The sequence below is a fragment of the Ciona intestinalis genome, chromosome 2, assembly GCF_000224145.3.
Source record: "Ciona intestinalis chromosome 2, KH, whole genome shotgun sequence".
Taxonomy (NCBI): Eukaryota; Metazoa; Chordata; class Ascidiacea; order Phlebobranchia; family Cionidae; genus Ciona; species Ciona intestinalis.
Window position 1 is genome coordinate 3,728,151 of NC_020167.2, and position 12,589 is coordinate 3,740,739.

General features: G+C 35.1%; 2 protein-coding genes and 1 long non-coding RNA gene across 4 annotated transcripts in view; all 3 read right to left on the reverse strand.

The window, feature by feature from the left end:
• Positions 1 to 52: 52 nt before the first annotated feature.
• adh3 (alcohol dehydrogenase class 3) lies at positions 53 to 3,251 on the reverse strand. The gene is given in 11 exon segments (NM_001032492.1): positions 53 to 214; positions 325 to 463; positions 776 to 911; positions 1,269 to 1,399; positions 1,621 to 1,750; positions 1,880 to 1,966; positions 2,131 to 2,253; positions 2,423 to 2,520; positions 2,710 to 2,863; positions 2,941 to 3,030; positions 3,149 to 3,251. Coding segments are annotated over 11 exon segments (1,134 nt in total). The 5' UTR covers positions 3,170 to 3,251; the 3' UTR covers positions 53 to 189.
• A 1,147-nt stretch (positions 3,252 to 4,398) lies between these two features.
• Positions 4,399 to 5,450, reverse strand: LOC104265400. The gene is made up of 3 exons (XR_717132.3): positions 4,936 to 5,450; positions 4,587 to 4,624; positions 4,399 to 4,469 (listed from the first exon to the last, which is right to left on the reverse strand). It is a non-coding gene; the product is annotated as an uncharacterized LOC104265400 (long non-coding RNA).
• Positions 5,451 to 6,301: 851 nt separating this feature from the next.
• The window catches only part of LOC100184269 (integrator complex subunit 9), a 9,004-nt gene continuing 2,716 nt past the window's right edge, over positions 6,302 to 12,589 (reverse strand). Inside the window, exons 7-19 of one of the 2 annotated variants that reach the window (XM_002123185.3) lie at positions 12,253 to 12,339; positions 11,729 to 11,852; positions 11,259 to 11,348; positions 10,831 to 10,987; positions 10,231 to 10,411; positions 9,635 to 9,738; positions 9,082 to 9,210; positions 8,520 to 8,725; positions 7,979 to 8,065; positions 7,563 to 7,661; positions 7,103 to 7,228; positions 6,792 to 6,848; positions 6,302 to 6,468 (exon numbers count right to left, since the gene is read on the reverse strand). In XM_002123185.3, the coding sequence (XP_002123221.1) occupies positions 6,352 to 6,468; positions 6,792 to 6,848; positions 7,103 to 7,228; positions 7,563 to 7,661; positions 7,979 to 8,065; positions 8,520 to 8,725; positions 9,082 to 9,210; positions 9,635 to 9,738; positions 10,231 to 10,411; positions 10,831 to 10,987; positions 11,259 to 11,348; positions 11,729 to 11,852; positions 12,253 to 12,339 (1,564 nt within the window). In that variant the 3' untranslated portion in view covers positions 6,302 to 6,351. The remainder of the gene's footprint in view (positions 6,469 to 6,791; positions 6,849 to 7,102; positions 7,229 to 7,562; positions 7,662 to 7,978; positions 8,066 to 8,519; positions 8,726 to 9,081; positions 9,211 to 9,634; positions 9,739 to 10,230; positions 10,412 to 10,830; positions 10,988 to 11,258; positions 11,349 to 11,728; positions 11,853 to 12,252; positions 12,340 to 12,589) is intronic. The other variant, XM_026840777.1, reaches the window with a different exon arrangement.

Here is a 12,589-nt window from a genome sequence, read left to right on the forward strand (position 1 = left end):
AGTGGTAATTATGTGCTCTAATCACTATATTAACAGGCAACAGCACACTTTTAAATTGCGAGTAATTTTATTTGCATTTAACACAAAGCTTGGTGATAGTTAAGTTACACAATTTTAGCTTGGTGATAGTTTGAGGTTACACAATTATATGCATGAGTAGAACTTTTCATCGCTTTAACATTCTTGCAGTTAGAAGTTGATCACTGAACGAAGACTGTAAAGAACATGAAGAGTTTTTTAAATGAAAGAAAGAGTTTAATACCAAAACAATATTTTGGCTCATTGGCCGATTATTTGTTCCTAAATAATTCGTAAAAAAATTACCTTTTTCCTTCATGCATCAGATCGAACGCTTTGTTGATGTCACAAAGGGGCATTGTGTGAGTCACAAACTCATCAACCTTCAGTTTTTTGTTCAAGTAATCCTGCACCAGTTTTGGCACGCCTTCAACGCTCTTGTATCCTGAAGAAATATAAGGTACAGCATCTGATTTAAATAGTTTTGGAAAAAACATTGCAGCAAATAATCTTTAAATGGATAAATGTTAACTATTTATTCTCTCATGGTCATGGCTGCGTAATGCGTATTGACAGTTATAGATATGCAAGTTACCACTTAAGTAACTTCGGGTAAATATATATATTTATGTCCCATTAGACCTCTGGGTTAGATTAAATGGTGATTGTTTACCCCAGAACACAACGGCCAACAATGGTAACAGTGTCGAGTCAACTTTGAACAAGAAAAAAGCCAAATGTTTAAAAAAGTGCTTACCTCCAAATGCAGTTCCCTTCCATGTACGACCAGTAACAAGGTAAAATGGTCGTGTTGAAATTTCTTGTCCTCTGCCAGCCACTCCAATAATAACTGAGACACCCCAGCCTTTGTGGGCAGCTTGAAGTGCAGCTCTCTGCGTTTAAATTAATGTTTGTTAAAATAATATGTATGACTTAATGCTGTCACTATTTATAGCTGATTAAAGTGAATTTTTGCACATAACAGTACAGATTTGTGTAATGTTATCAGGCAGAGTATATATGTGCCTTAACTGGTCTAACAATAGGTACAAAGCAAATATGTACCTAGCAAAGAGGGTAGATAAAGTAGCACAGCTTAAGCCTTACACAGCAATTTTAAACTATTTGGCACATTACACCAAAGCACTTCATTCTACCTTATTTTTCATTAATATAAAAAAGTGCAACTTTTTTAATTAATATGTTTTTAAGCCATTTTTTTCAAACTTTTACACAAAGTTGTCTCTCACCATTGTATGAATATTACCAATGCATTCAAATGTGAAATCACATCCACCATCAGTTAAAGCAACAATAGCTTCATCTGCTGAAACTTTAGATTCTTTTGGGTTGAAGCACTCTGTGGCACCAAACTGCTTGGCTATTATAGACACATATTATGTTTTATTATAACTTGTGAGTAAGCGGGAGGTGTATGTAACAACACTTATTTTATTACAACTGTCATTTTCCCGCCATATGTAGTAATAAAAAACCCTTTATTTATTAAAATACAAAATTATTAATACAAATGTCTTTCAGGACATCATGAGAATAATGTTGTATACCATGAATTAAATATTGTACTGTAAAAATACCAACCAATTTCAAACTTTGACTCATTGATGTCAACTCCAATGATCCTGGTAGCTCCAGCTGCTTTGCAACCCATCACTACAGCAAGACCCACTGCCCCAAGACCCCACACAGCACATGTTGACCCAGGTTCAACCTATACGTAATTAAGTATTGGTGAACCAAACCGTGTTTTGCTAAAGGGCATAAAAAACTTGTACATTTGGTAAATATTTGGGTTTTTCAGTTGAATTTATGTTAAAACTATCTACTTTTATAGGTTTACCTTGGCAGTGTTAAGTGCTGCGCCATAACCCGTTGGTATTCCACATCCAAGCAAACAGACTTTGTCAAGTGGAGCGCTTTCATCAACCTGAAAATGATACAAATCGTAATGCATGACAAAAAACAATTTATAGAATAAACTATAGCTACAAGTTACAGCACAGTCAGATAAATCACAAATGCGATTGTTTTCAAAGTAAAGCACTTCAAGTAGAAGTTTAAGTGGAAGATTAAACAGGATGCGCAACCTACCTTACAAAGCGAAATATCCGCAACAACAGTATACTCGCTAAATGTGGAAGTTCCCATGTAATGATAAACCATCTGACCATTGCATGTAAAACGAGATGTTCCATCGGGTAGAAAACCTTTGCCCTGTAAATCAAATACAAACAGACGTTGGATAGGCAATGTGTAAAGTGTAAGTTTATCAGTTGGTTTAAAAAAAGTAAGACTTTTGATAATTATTACACAGCTTATCTGGTTTTGATGCGTAAGTAATTGTATACATTTGGGCCAAGGATGGTGGAAAACATTAATTTACTTGAGTTGTTCTTATTTTCTGACACAGATTTGTTTTGGGGTGTCTGCAGAAGTTGCAATCCTTACACTGTGGTATGTAGAGTGGAATAACATGATCACCTGCAACGGTGGAACAAAAAAATAAACACTATCTTACATAATTATGGGTCCCTTTAAAATGTGCATGGTTGCACATATTTTCTTAAATATAGCTCAAAATTGAAAGGGGCTGCTATTAAATGATTCGTCTAAATAATACCAATCTAACGGTCATACGTCATATATACCATTATGATTTATTATTCTCACCTTCTTTGAATTCAGTTACCCCTTCACCCACACTTTCTACAATGCCACCACCTTCATGGCCAAGTATTACAGGGAAAGCAGCCTCTGGGTCTTCACCACTGAGTGTAAAGGCATCAGTATGGCAAACTCCAGTAGCCATTACCTTTATACGCACCTAAGGAAAAATGAAAAACATGAAGTCAGGTACAGTAAGTTTTTCAATGTGGTGTAACATACAATAATTATACTCACTTCATGGGCTTTAGGTGGTGCCACTTGAATTTTCTCGATAGACAGTGGCTTTTTTGGACCCCATGCCACTGCTGCAGAACAATTAATGACCTGTATATTAAAAAATTTTAACCTCTAAATTTAACAACAAACATAGGTGTATTTATTATTTATGTACATCATGCATTTACACTAAATAAAAAAAACTCTAATTTCAACAATCGTATACCTTTCCAGCTGTATCTAACATTTTGATCGTTTTAAGAATTAATTTCTTTTCGAAGAAAAAGTTCCAAGATCTATTTCACCTACAGGGATCGAAGGGAAAAAAGCTTAACAATATATTATTTACCAACACATATATCGGTAATCAACAAATAGCATACACATTTACATAAGGTGGTTTAAAACAACCTATAAACATTCCCACGAAACACGCTGCTGTAACGTTGTTTCAGTCAAGACTCATCCCTGCTCGAATTATCAACTGTCTCTATAATAACTTTGGTAAACATCAACTCAAAATTTTTAGTATACGGTATCATGTTAGGGTATTTCCAAAAAAATCGCGCCGTTTTCACGGTAACGAAGTTGTGTGGAAATTTCTGTTCGCCCTTTTTATGCTTTTGAGATTACTAGAAATGTTATGGTCGTTTAACATCGAATTTTAATACTTAACAACAGTTATCTTTGTCGAGCGCATAATACTGTAACATTATTTTGCATCTATCATTGATTGGGCACCGGTAAAGGGATATTTTAAAATAAAGGCAAATCTTTTAATCTTTAACAAATCTTCGTCTCGTCTTTCCCCACCCTGCCATGTGTGACTTGCTCCTACAGACGTACAATTATCAAATGCTGTGGTGCCAAACTGCCAACATAGTGCTGCCAACAAGGTTAGTACTATTATAATAAAGGAGAGCACAGCTTTAATAAATGAACACGTATTATAGTTGGCGTTTATTTTCATTGGCTTTTACGTTAGGGTAAGCACCATGTAAGTTACAGAATTCATTCATGTCACATTCGTATGAACGTTTTTATGGCGCCGTGGTTCTGCGCAGACCATACTTTTAGTGTCTATGGTTTAAAATGCAATTTGAATTTTGGTAAGTTAGATATTTTGCATTTATTAAATATTATCAAATATGTGTCATTGACAAGAATTAAATTTGTCAATTTTTAACATCTGTCGATTTGCTACTAATACGGTTCTCTTTGTTGTTTTACTTGATTTGATCTTTTCTACATTAAATTTGGTATTAAGGTGTATTTTCACATATAGGAACACAAATGTAAAAACTTAACGATGTCAACGATGCCAAGTTTTTTTGATTTTTCATCTTTTAATTGTTATGCGCATGGCATACAACCTACACAGCGTTACTGAATAGACCCAAACTAAAGTAACTAATCAGAGTATGTGTTGTGAATTTATATCTTAATCTGTATGAAACATAAACCAAGAAGCAAAATTTGTTTAACTTGCATTTTATTGAGCAATTAATGCGGTTCTTATAATGCGTCATTCATTACAAGGAGCATTTCTGTAAAGATATAAATATCTGTTTAATTTTAATATGTAAAAACCTAAGTTTAATTTTTGCTGTAAAAATACCAAAACATGTTTAGTCAAGTTAAATTCAACAGAAATTATGAATTACCATTTATGACTTCATCCTTGAGCTGTTCAGTCATCGGACTGTAGATAAAAATTGTTAAATTAGTCATTCATGTCTCTTTGTCTCGATACACCATTGGAATCTCCCACATACTGTATTAGGTGTTTGAAACTACATGACATTAGGCCTGCTGTTGTTTCTATCTTAACCCAATGGAAATATTGGTGAAGTAGCCTAGCTATACTATGAAAAATCAGTTAGGTTAATAGATCCACTGTATGACCCCCTTCCCAACCATATAGAGTAGAACCCACTAATATTGTTATCACTTATATAATAAAGCCTTTCTGTAGGACCCTACTCATATAGATTAGAATATTTACCACCATACCTTTCCATGTCACCAGTATGTGCCCTTCTTCGTCTTACCCTGCGTCTCCCAGTTCCTTGCTGACAGTAGGTACACCCATCAGTGAGCTGCATGTAGCAGAGAAGTGCCAATACTAGCATCAGTTTCTTGTCCATAGTTGTTAATGCATATTCAAGGCATTGTAGACTTTTTAAACACGAGTTTCAAGCAGTTTTTAGCGGAAAACTGTCTGCACAGGATAATTGACATGATTTTCTAGAAATGATTGCGGTAACGCAAATTTATTCATATCTCATTTCGTTGTGTGTGTGCTTGCGGAAGTTTTGTTTAATTGCTAAGTTACAACATCTTTATGGTGTACTTATACATCTCGTGCTCACTGGCGAGGTATAGCATGGGTATCTTACTACCTTCTAATACACACATATTGTTTGTAATTATACACCTCTTGCTCACTGTCCAGTGTGGAATTATAACAAGGGGTTTCTTGGGTATCTTCTTATACACAAGACACATACGGTACTACCTATTCATACACCTCATGCTGTCATGCACAGTGTAGAGTTATAACATGGGTAACTTCTTATACTCCAGACACATATGGTGTATTCATGCACCTCATGCTCACAGTCTAGTTATAACATGAGTATCTCTTTATACACCAGAGACCCATATTGTGATTATACACCTCATATCCTCATGTTCACTGTCCAGAGCAAATTATAACATGAGTATCTTCTTATACACTGGAGACATAGTGTATTCATACACCTCATGCTCACTGTTGAGTAGTAGTAACATGGGTGTCTTTTGATTTTTACATCAGTCAAACACTTACATGATGTACTCATGATACGCCACATTTTCGCTGTTACAATTAAGAGTGATATATTGTCGAAGCCAGACAATATTGTCACGTAACATTCATAATAAATCTCATGTTTCAACTTTTAGTTAGAACTTGTTGGTTGTGATTGTTTCCTGCTACATGCCTTCAAGCACAGAGTGTTTCATCTGTTGTGTAGCAGACCAGCAGGAATCATTCTTGTTGTGTGTACTGTCTGTCAGTTTAGTGTGTTTGCTTCAACAGCTACACTTTTTATTTGAAAGCTTTTCATATATTTTTTACATTGGCTACGTAGCATGTTTAAATGACTGTCGCTTTGCCGTTAATTTCCTTCTCTTCATTGTTTTGATGAAAATGACCTTCTTAATATAGCCTATTCATTTTAGATGCAACTTAATTTATGATATGTATTATTTGTGTGATATTGTAATTTATTCTACATTTCTACTATGTTATGATACTGCTCTTTCATTCTGTCTTATTGTGTCAGAAAATCGCCACAAAAGTTTCATAATCACTTACTTTTACATCATAAACAAATTTCATCTGACTCTTCTTGTATTACGACACATTAACACTCTATTATAACATCATGAAGCAGAGTTTAAGTTCTTTAACAAAATATCTCGTAGTTTGATACGTAGACTTTCATTTCCTTCACACACAATATGCGTTGATCCATCTTCTATCTGAATGATTGTATCTTTCTGTGGATTAATGTTGTATTTGGTAATTATTGTGTTTAACCTATTAGTGTATTAATAATTTATTGTGAGGGTATAGTGCATACTATAGTATAGATGGTGTATTTATTATACCTAGTTATAACGTGTGGGTTTTTTATACACCAGACACACTGTTAGGTTACAACATAGATGTCTCCTTATGAGTTAGACACAAACAGAATATATTCATGAACCCTATGATCACTGTCAAGTTATAACATGGGTTTCTTCATATATACCATACGTCCATACACACAATGATGTACACATACACCTCATGCTCACTGTCGAATTACATCACTCACCAGTATTATCATTTTCCCCGTTGAACTTGATTCAACTTTTGCTTCAGCAAATCCTTCCTATTATTTCAATTGTTACTAAGCAACTTAAAGTACTGAATAAGCCTATTTCATATTAAAATATTTAAGAATTAGGGTTTATAACATTATGCCAATCATTTTTTTAAAACCTGTGAATTTTTTTAGGCTCATGAAATCACTTTTAGGTGACAAATTATAAAAATGTAAGACGGTAGGAGTAATACTGGGTCATAAACCAGGGGTTGAACCGTCAGCGAAGGCTCGGCACATTCAATTCAACAACACAATCTTACTTGTTTCAAACAATCAACAAATGCATTGATTTCCAGCTTCCCATAAATAAGTGGTCGGTGTGAGACTTCTTCGTAAAACTTACGTTTCCTACCTCCCCCTGTAGTTTGTACCCGCTTGTATATTGGCTGTGTGTATAAGGGGTGTAAGAACTGGCACATTGTATGTGGTGTCACTGGTGTTTATACTGTTATATGGTTATACAGCTTATGCTTACAGGTTACAGCTTACTAAGTTATAACATGGGTGTTTTCTAATTCTAATACAACAGACATATATGGTGTATTCATACACTTCATGCTTACTATCGAGTTACAACATCGGTCTTTCACACCAGACACACATGGTGCATTCATACACGATACATCTTGTGCTCATTGTCCAGTTCTAAAAAGAAGTCTTCTACCCTTCTTATACACCAGACACACAAGGTTTAATCATACACCTCATTATTACACAAACCTTAAAAAGATGTTTATTGTTCCTCTCTGTTGACATTGTACTCAATGGAGCAGCTAAAACTCCAGGTTTCATTTGTGTTGGGTGTAATGAAGCAGCCAACTGTAACATATACAGTATATATACGTTATTTTAAAATTCATAATTTTTATTGGGGTGGATGGTCAGGCACTATTCGTCACACTTGTGTAAACAGCAAAGAACAAAAACAACACATTTTTTACCAATTTGTGACATTTAAGTGTTTATGCATATTTCAATTTCAAGAGTCTGTTTAGTTGTGTGTATGAATATGTGTAAAGAACAGAGTAAATTTTAAATTATCATTGTCGTTTCTGTGTGAATTTCAATTGTTTAACTATGACATCATACTCAAATTATTTTGACATAATACTTATTAGTTATGACATCATACTTACATCTGGTTCCAGATTAACTTTCTCATTGCTTCGTTTGACATTAAGTTTAATGACAGTGTTGCGATTCAGGATTTCAACTTTGTTTTTCTGGATTTAGAACATTATACCCAATTATTGTGGCAATAGAAGTAATTTATTTATCCTAGTGTGTATACCTTGTATGTGAAAACCCTGCTGTTACAATACAGGTGTTTTGTTTAATACACCTTATACACCTTGTGTGCTTAGGGAGTTACCCAATATGTAACTTTGCAGTTGGTTGTTTGATATGCATGCTGTTAGTGATATATATTGTATTAGATGCTTATAACCACTTATAAGTTATAACAAAAGTGAGCCATGAACTTATATTTTCCCTATATTCTGTTGCACTTTATAACCTTCAGTTAGGAATTAAGCGTATTCAAAATATATTGTACAAAACCTAGCCATTTATTGGGCCTATAACATTTATTTTATTATTCTTGTAAAAAATAACTAAGTAGAAAAACCTACTTTAACATAAGTTTTATATTCCACTTTCCACATATTTTTAACTTACCAACTCTAATTTCAACTCAGTGTGGTGTGGTGCTTCTGGTGGTGGCGTCATGTAACTTGGAGGTACGACCACTTGTCGTGGGTTCAAACTGTCAATCATCCTACTAGCAGCTTGGTGGGTGGTCCTCGTATCAATGGGGAAGTGAAACGCACGAGCCGTGAGGGGTTGGAAGGGGGCAAGCGCATCAAGGTGGGAATAACTTGGTTCTGGATGGATATTGGTGTTAAATAATTGAATGCAACTTAACATGGCGGGGAACAACAGCAGTCGTTATAACAGGTTTTTTGTTTCATACACCTGAAGACATGAGGCTCACGCCTGCTTACGAGTTACCACATATGTAGTGCCAGTTACTGGATAAATGTTGGTATTGGATGAATAATATAGGTTATTTATCGTTACATGGCAGGGCAAAACTGCCAGTAAAATGAGTAACTGTAACTTATTTCTCCTTGAGTATTGGAGTAATGATAGTTGTGATAAAAGGAAAGTTCTGTTTTATACACCTCGTGCCTGCTTAGGAGTTGCCACTCATGTAAATAGATTACAAAATACCACCCACCAACAAATATGATTGAATTAAGTGAACACTTTCCCCACATCTCCACAAAATGCACAGCATCCCCCATTCTTAGTGAGGGATGGCCAGCAAACACTATACATGGCTTCTTGAACCCATGTGATAACCCATCTGAAAATAACCAGGTGGATGAGTCATCCCATCAAGAGTAGATTATCATTTACACATTACTTTTAAACACTTTAATGTTAATTCACCCTTAAGGAAACCACATGTGTAGGAGTGGAAACATTGGTCCTATTATTACAATTGCCAAAAGATCTGTCTTACAATTACGAAGAGGGCAGCAATGGTTCAACATTAATTTAGTTTATTTATCTTTGCGGGGACGCCGTTTAGACATTCTTTTAATATAACACGAGTGTTCTATTGTATACATCTCTTGACCCCTTACAAGTTACCACATGTGTAACTCTGTGGGTGACTGTTTTTCTGTATGGCTTACAATTTAGACAATGTGTTAACGACTACTGGGTATCAGCAAATGCGGTACTAGTACCTAAACTTCTATTAGATTACAGAGGTCAATATTTACCATGAATGCTTGAAAACACCTTCAATCTACCGAGGCTTACGAGTTGATCGTGTGGAAAAGGAGTCTCTGGCAGGTAAGACTTGTTTTGCTTGTTCGGGTGAAGCCTGCGTAAAAACATAATAATTTTGTGACGTTTTTGCATTTGAGCTAATGATGTATTTTAAAAGAGGGAAATTCTACTCATGGGATTTAGAGCAGAATTGGCCTATTACCCCAACATTTACAAACTTTAGCCAGAGTTGGCGCATTACCCTAAAACCCGGGGTGATACCGTATGGACCTCCCAGGATGTTGAAGCTGTTTAAGTAACAGACAACTAATAAAAAAATTTAAAATTTTTTTTATAATAAGTCACATAGGCTTTGTTTTAAGCATCAATTACAATAACATTAACATCATCAGGGCAGCAGTAGCGAAAATAAATAAATATATAGTTCCTTTAAGTGGCGGTAACAGAAAACTTTTTTTTTCAGCGACATTTACACACACATGATATAATATATAACCTGCATATTTTTACAAAATCAAAAATTTTAAACAAAAGAAAAATATACATTTTCTTATACACTTTTGTATGTAATCTTGACCTAACTTACCATTCAGCATATATTTGTGATAGAGCCAAAGATGCCTTTGCACTTGGAGATATGAGGTAAATTGGGATATTTATAATATTGGTTTTTTCCATGTATAACAACAGGCACTCTAACAAGTCGTAGATTAATCCAGTGGGTAGACAAGGTATCAGAACATTTCCACCACCTTTCACTGTTTTAGCTGCAAATTTGAGAAAAAATACAATAAACTTACAGGCAAACACTTCCAGGCATAATGTAATGCTTAAGAATTTCTAATTTGGAAATGCTACTATGGCAGAGCATTGACTTTATTGCAACAACATTTAGTCTGCCATCCAGAAAGACGTCATCAGGATGTTCAATAAAGTTAATAAATATTTCAACGCAATCAGAAATTTTGGGCAAGAAACTTAACAGTAGTTGCTACTACCAAGTGGTCTTTATTGGTTGTCTAAATTTACAGCTATGCAATTAAAAAATCTAATCTTTGTTACATATGGAGTAAATTATGGGCACAAAGTTTAAAAAATAAGCCATGTCATATCGACTGGCATTGCCAGCCATTGGAGGATAAATAAATTACATGCATTTATTTCTTTAAGTTCAAAATCATCTTACCAAGACAGAAAAAAAACTCTGCCAGTGTGTTGTCAGGATTATGTTGTGGTGCATGGGTAAGGCCTGTAAATATGATGACATCACTATCTTGTAGAGGTTGCTGGTCTAATGGTTGGGGGTGGGTGACGAGGCTGGAACTACCGGATATGTAAACCACCTGCAGAATATGGGTGGTGTTATTGTGTGGAATATATGATATCAAACTGTAGTGTTACAGCATATGGGGTATTGTTATAGGCGCCTAAGATAGGTATGCATGTTCTGCAACAGGCTATGATATCTTATCATGTGAATTACTTGGTAGACATAACAACAGACATATCTGTAAAATTACATCAATTTAACAGGTAATAATTTAACGTATGTTTCTGTGTGAAATGTACATGGCATCAAACTGTATTGTTACTGCTTACGCAGAAATGTCTTACCTTTTCAAACTCTGTCCCAATCACCCAGTTACAACTCCCCAATGAATAACCAGAACTATGAGCTGTAACATTAAGCGCTCCAAATATGCTCTGTAAAAAAGGGAATTAGAATTGGGAACTTGAAATTAAACAACTGTGCTATATGGATGGTCCTTGGAAGCTAAGGTTTGTGGGTGTTAATTTATTCATCAAATCTTAATGTTGGACTTTTTGTGGGATAAATTTAAGTCGTGAGCAGGAATGCTGATGTCGCACAACATGACACAACAAAAGGTTAATCACTCCGCGCAGACTAAAACCGACAGTTAGCAGCTTGCCAGCGAATTGCAGTTAAACCGAAACAAGACAGAGAGTAAAATGCTCTCACAGATTTATTAAAAAGTAATTCCTTTTTTTTAAATATCAATTTGCTAACACGCAAGTTAGATAAAAAGAGAACAGTATTGATTGAAACTACGGCACCCACTTACCACTAACTCTGCATATCCCACCACATGTATTTTGGACACGGCAGTTTGAACATCATCGTAACTATAACAGTTTCTCCATGTTGCTAATGAGGTTTCACACCCAGCGTTATACCCTGGTAGTTGTCTGTTTGTAAAGAGGAATTGGTATAAACACAAACTGTGACACTTTTGCTTGGTGGAGGTTATATTTGAATAAAAGGCTGATGATTCCATTTTGGGTGGGATATATTATATATATCTTGTAAAGTACACTTTTTGTTGGGACTTGCTTTTGTTTGTTACGTTTTTGTGTCACTTTAATATTACTGAATGAATCTCAATTAACCTCTGTGGTGGGATAACTTTGAGATGGAGTTATAACACAGGTGTTCTGTTTTGAAATATGCATTCTTTATTGCGCCACACATCTAGTTTAAAAATATTTGAAAAATCTGTTAGACCCCCTTTGTAATATCTTGATATTTTGCTACACGTGCAATGAAATCGATGAAGTATTGGTTATTGAACAAGCATAAACAACATACTGATAATATTTGTGCTTCTTCCATAACCCTCCACTTTTATTCTTGGGTGAATTGTGACAAAACTGAACCAATTCTTCCATCAGCAATCTGTTCAATATGATGTATATAACATGTTTGTTATTTGCAAATTGCAATATATGCCCAGCATATGTGAATGTTTAAAAAGGATCATCTAACTGGGTCCGATCAGTCAAGGAAAATTTCGAGCTTTATCATGTGTAGCACCCTGGGTGTTGTGTGGGGGTAATGTACCAACTCTGGCCTGAATCCCTGGGTGTTGGGGTGATGGGCCAACTCTGGCCTAAATCTTATATCCCCAACATACTTTCCATAGGAC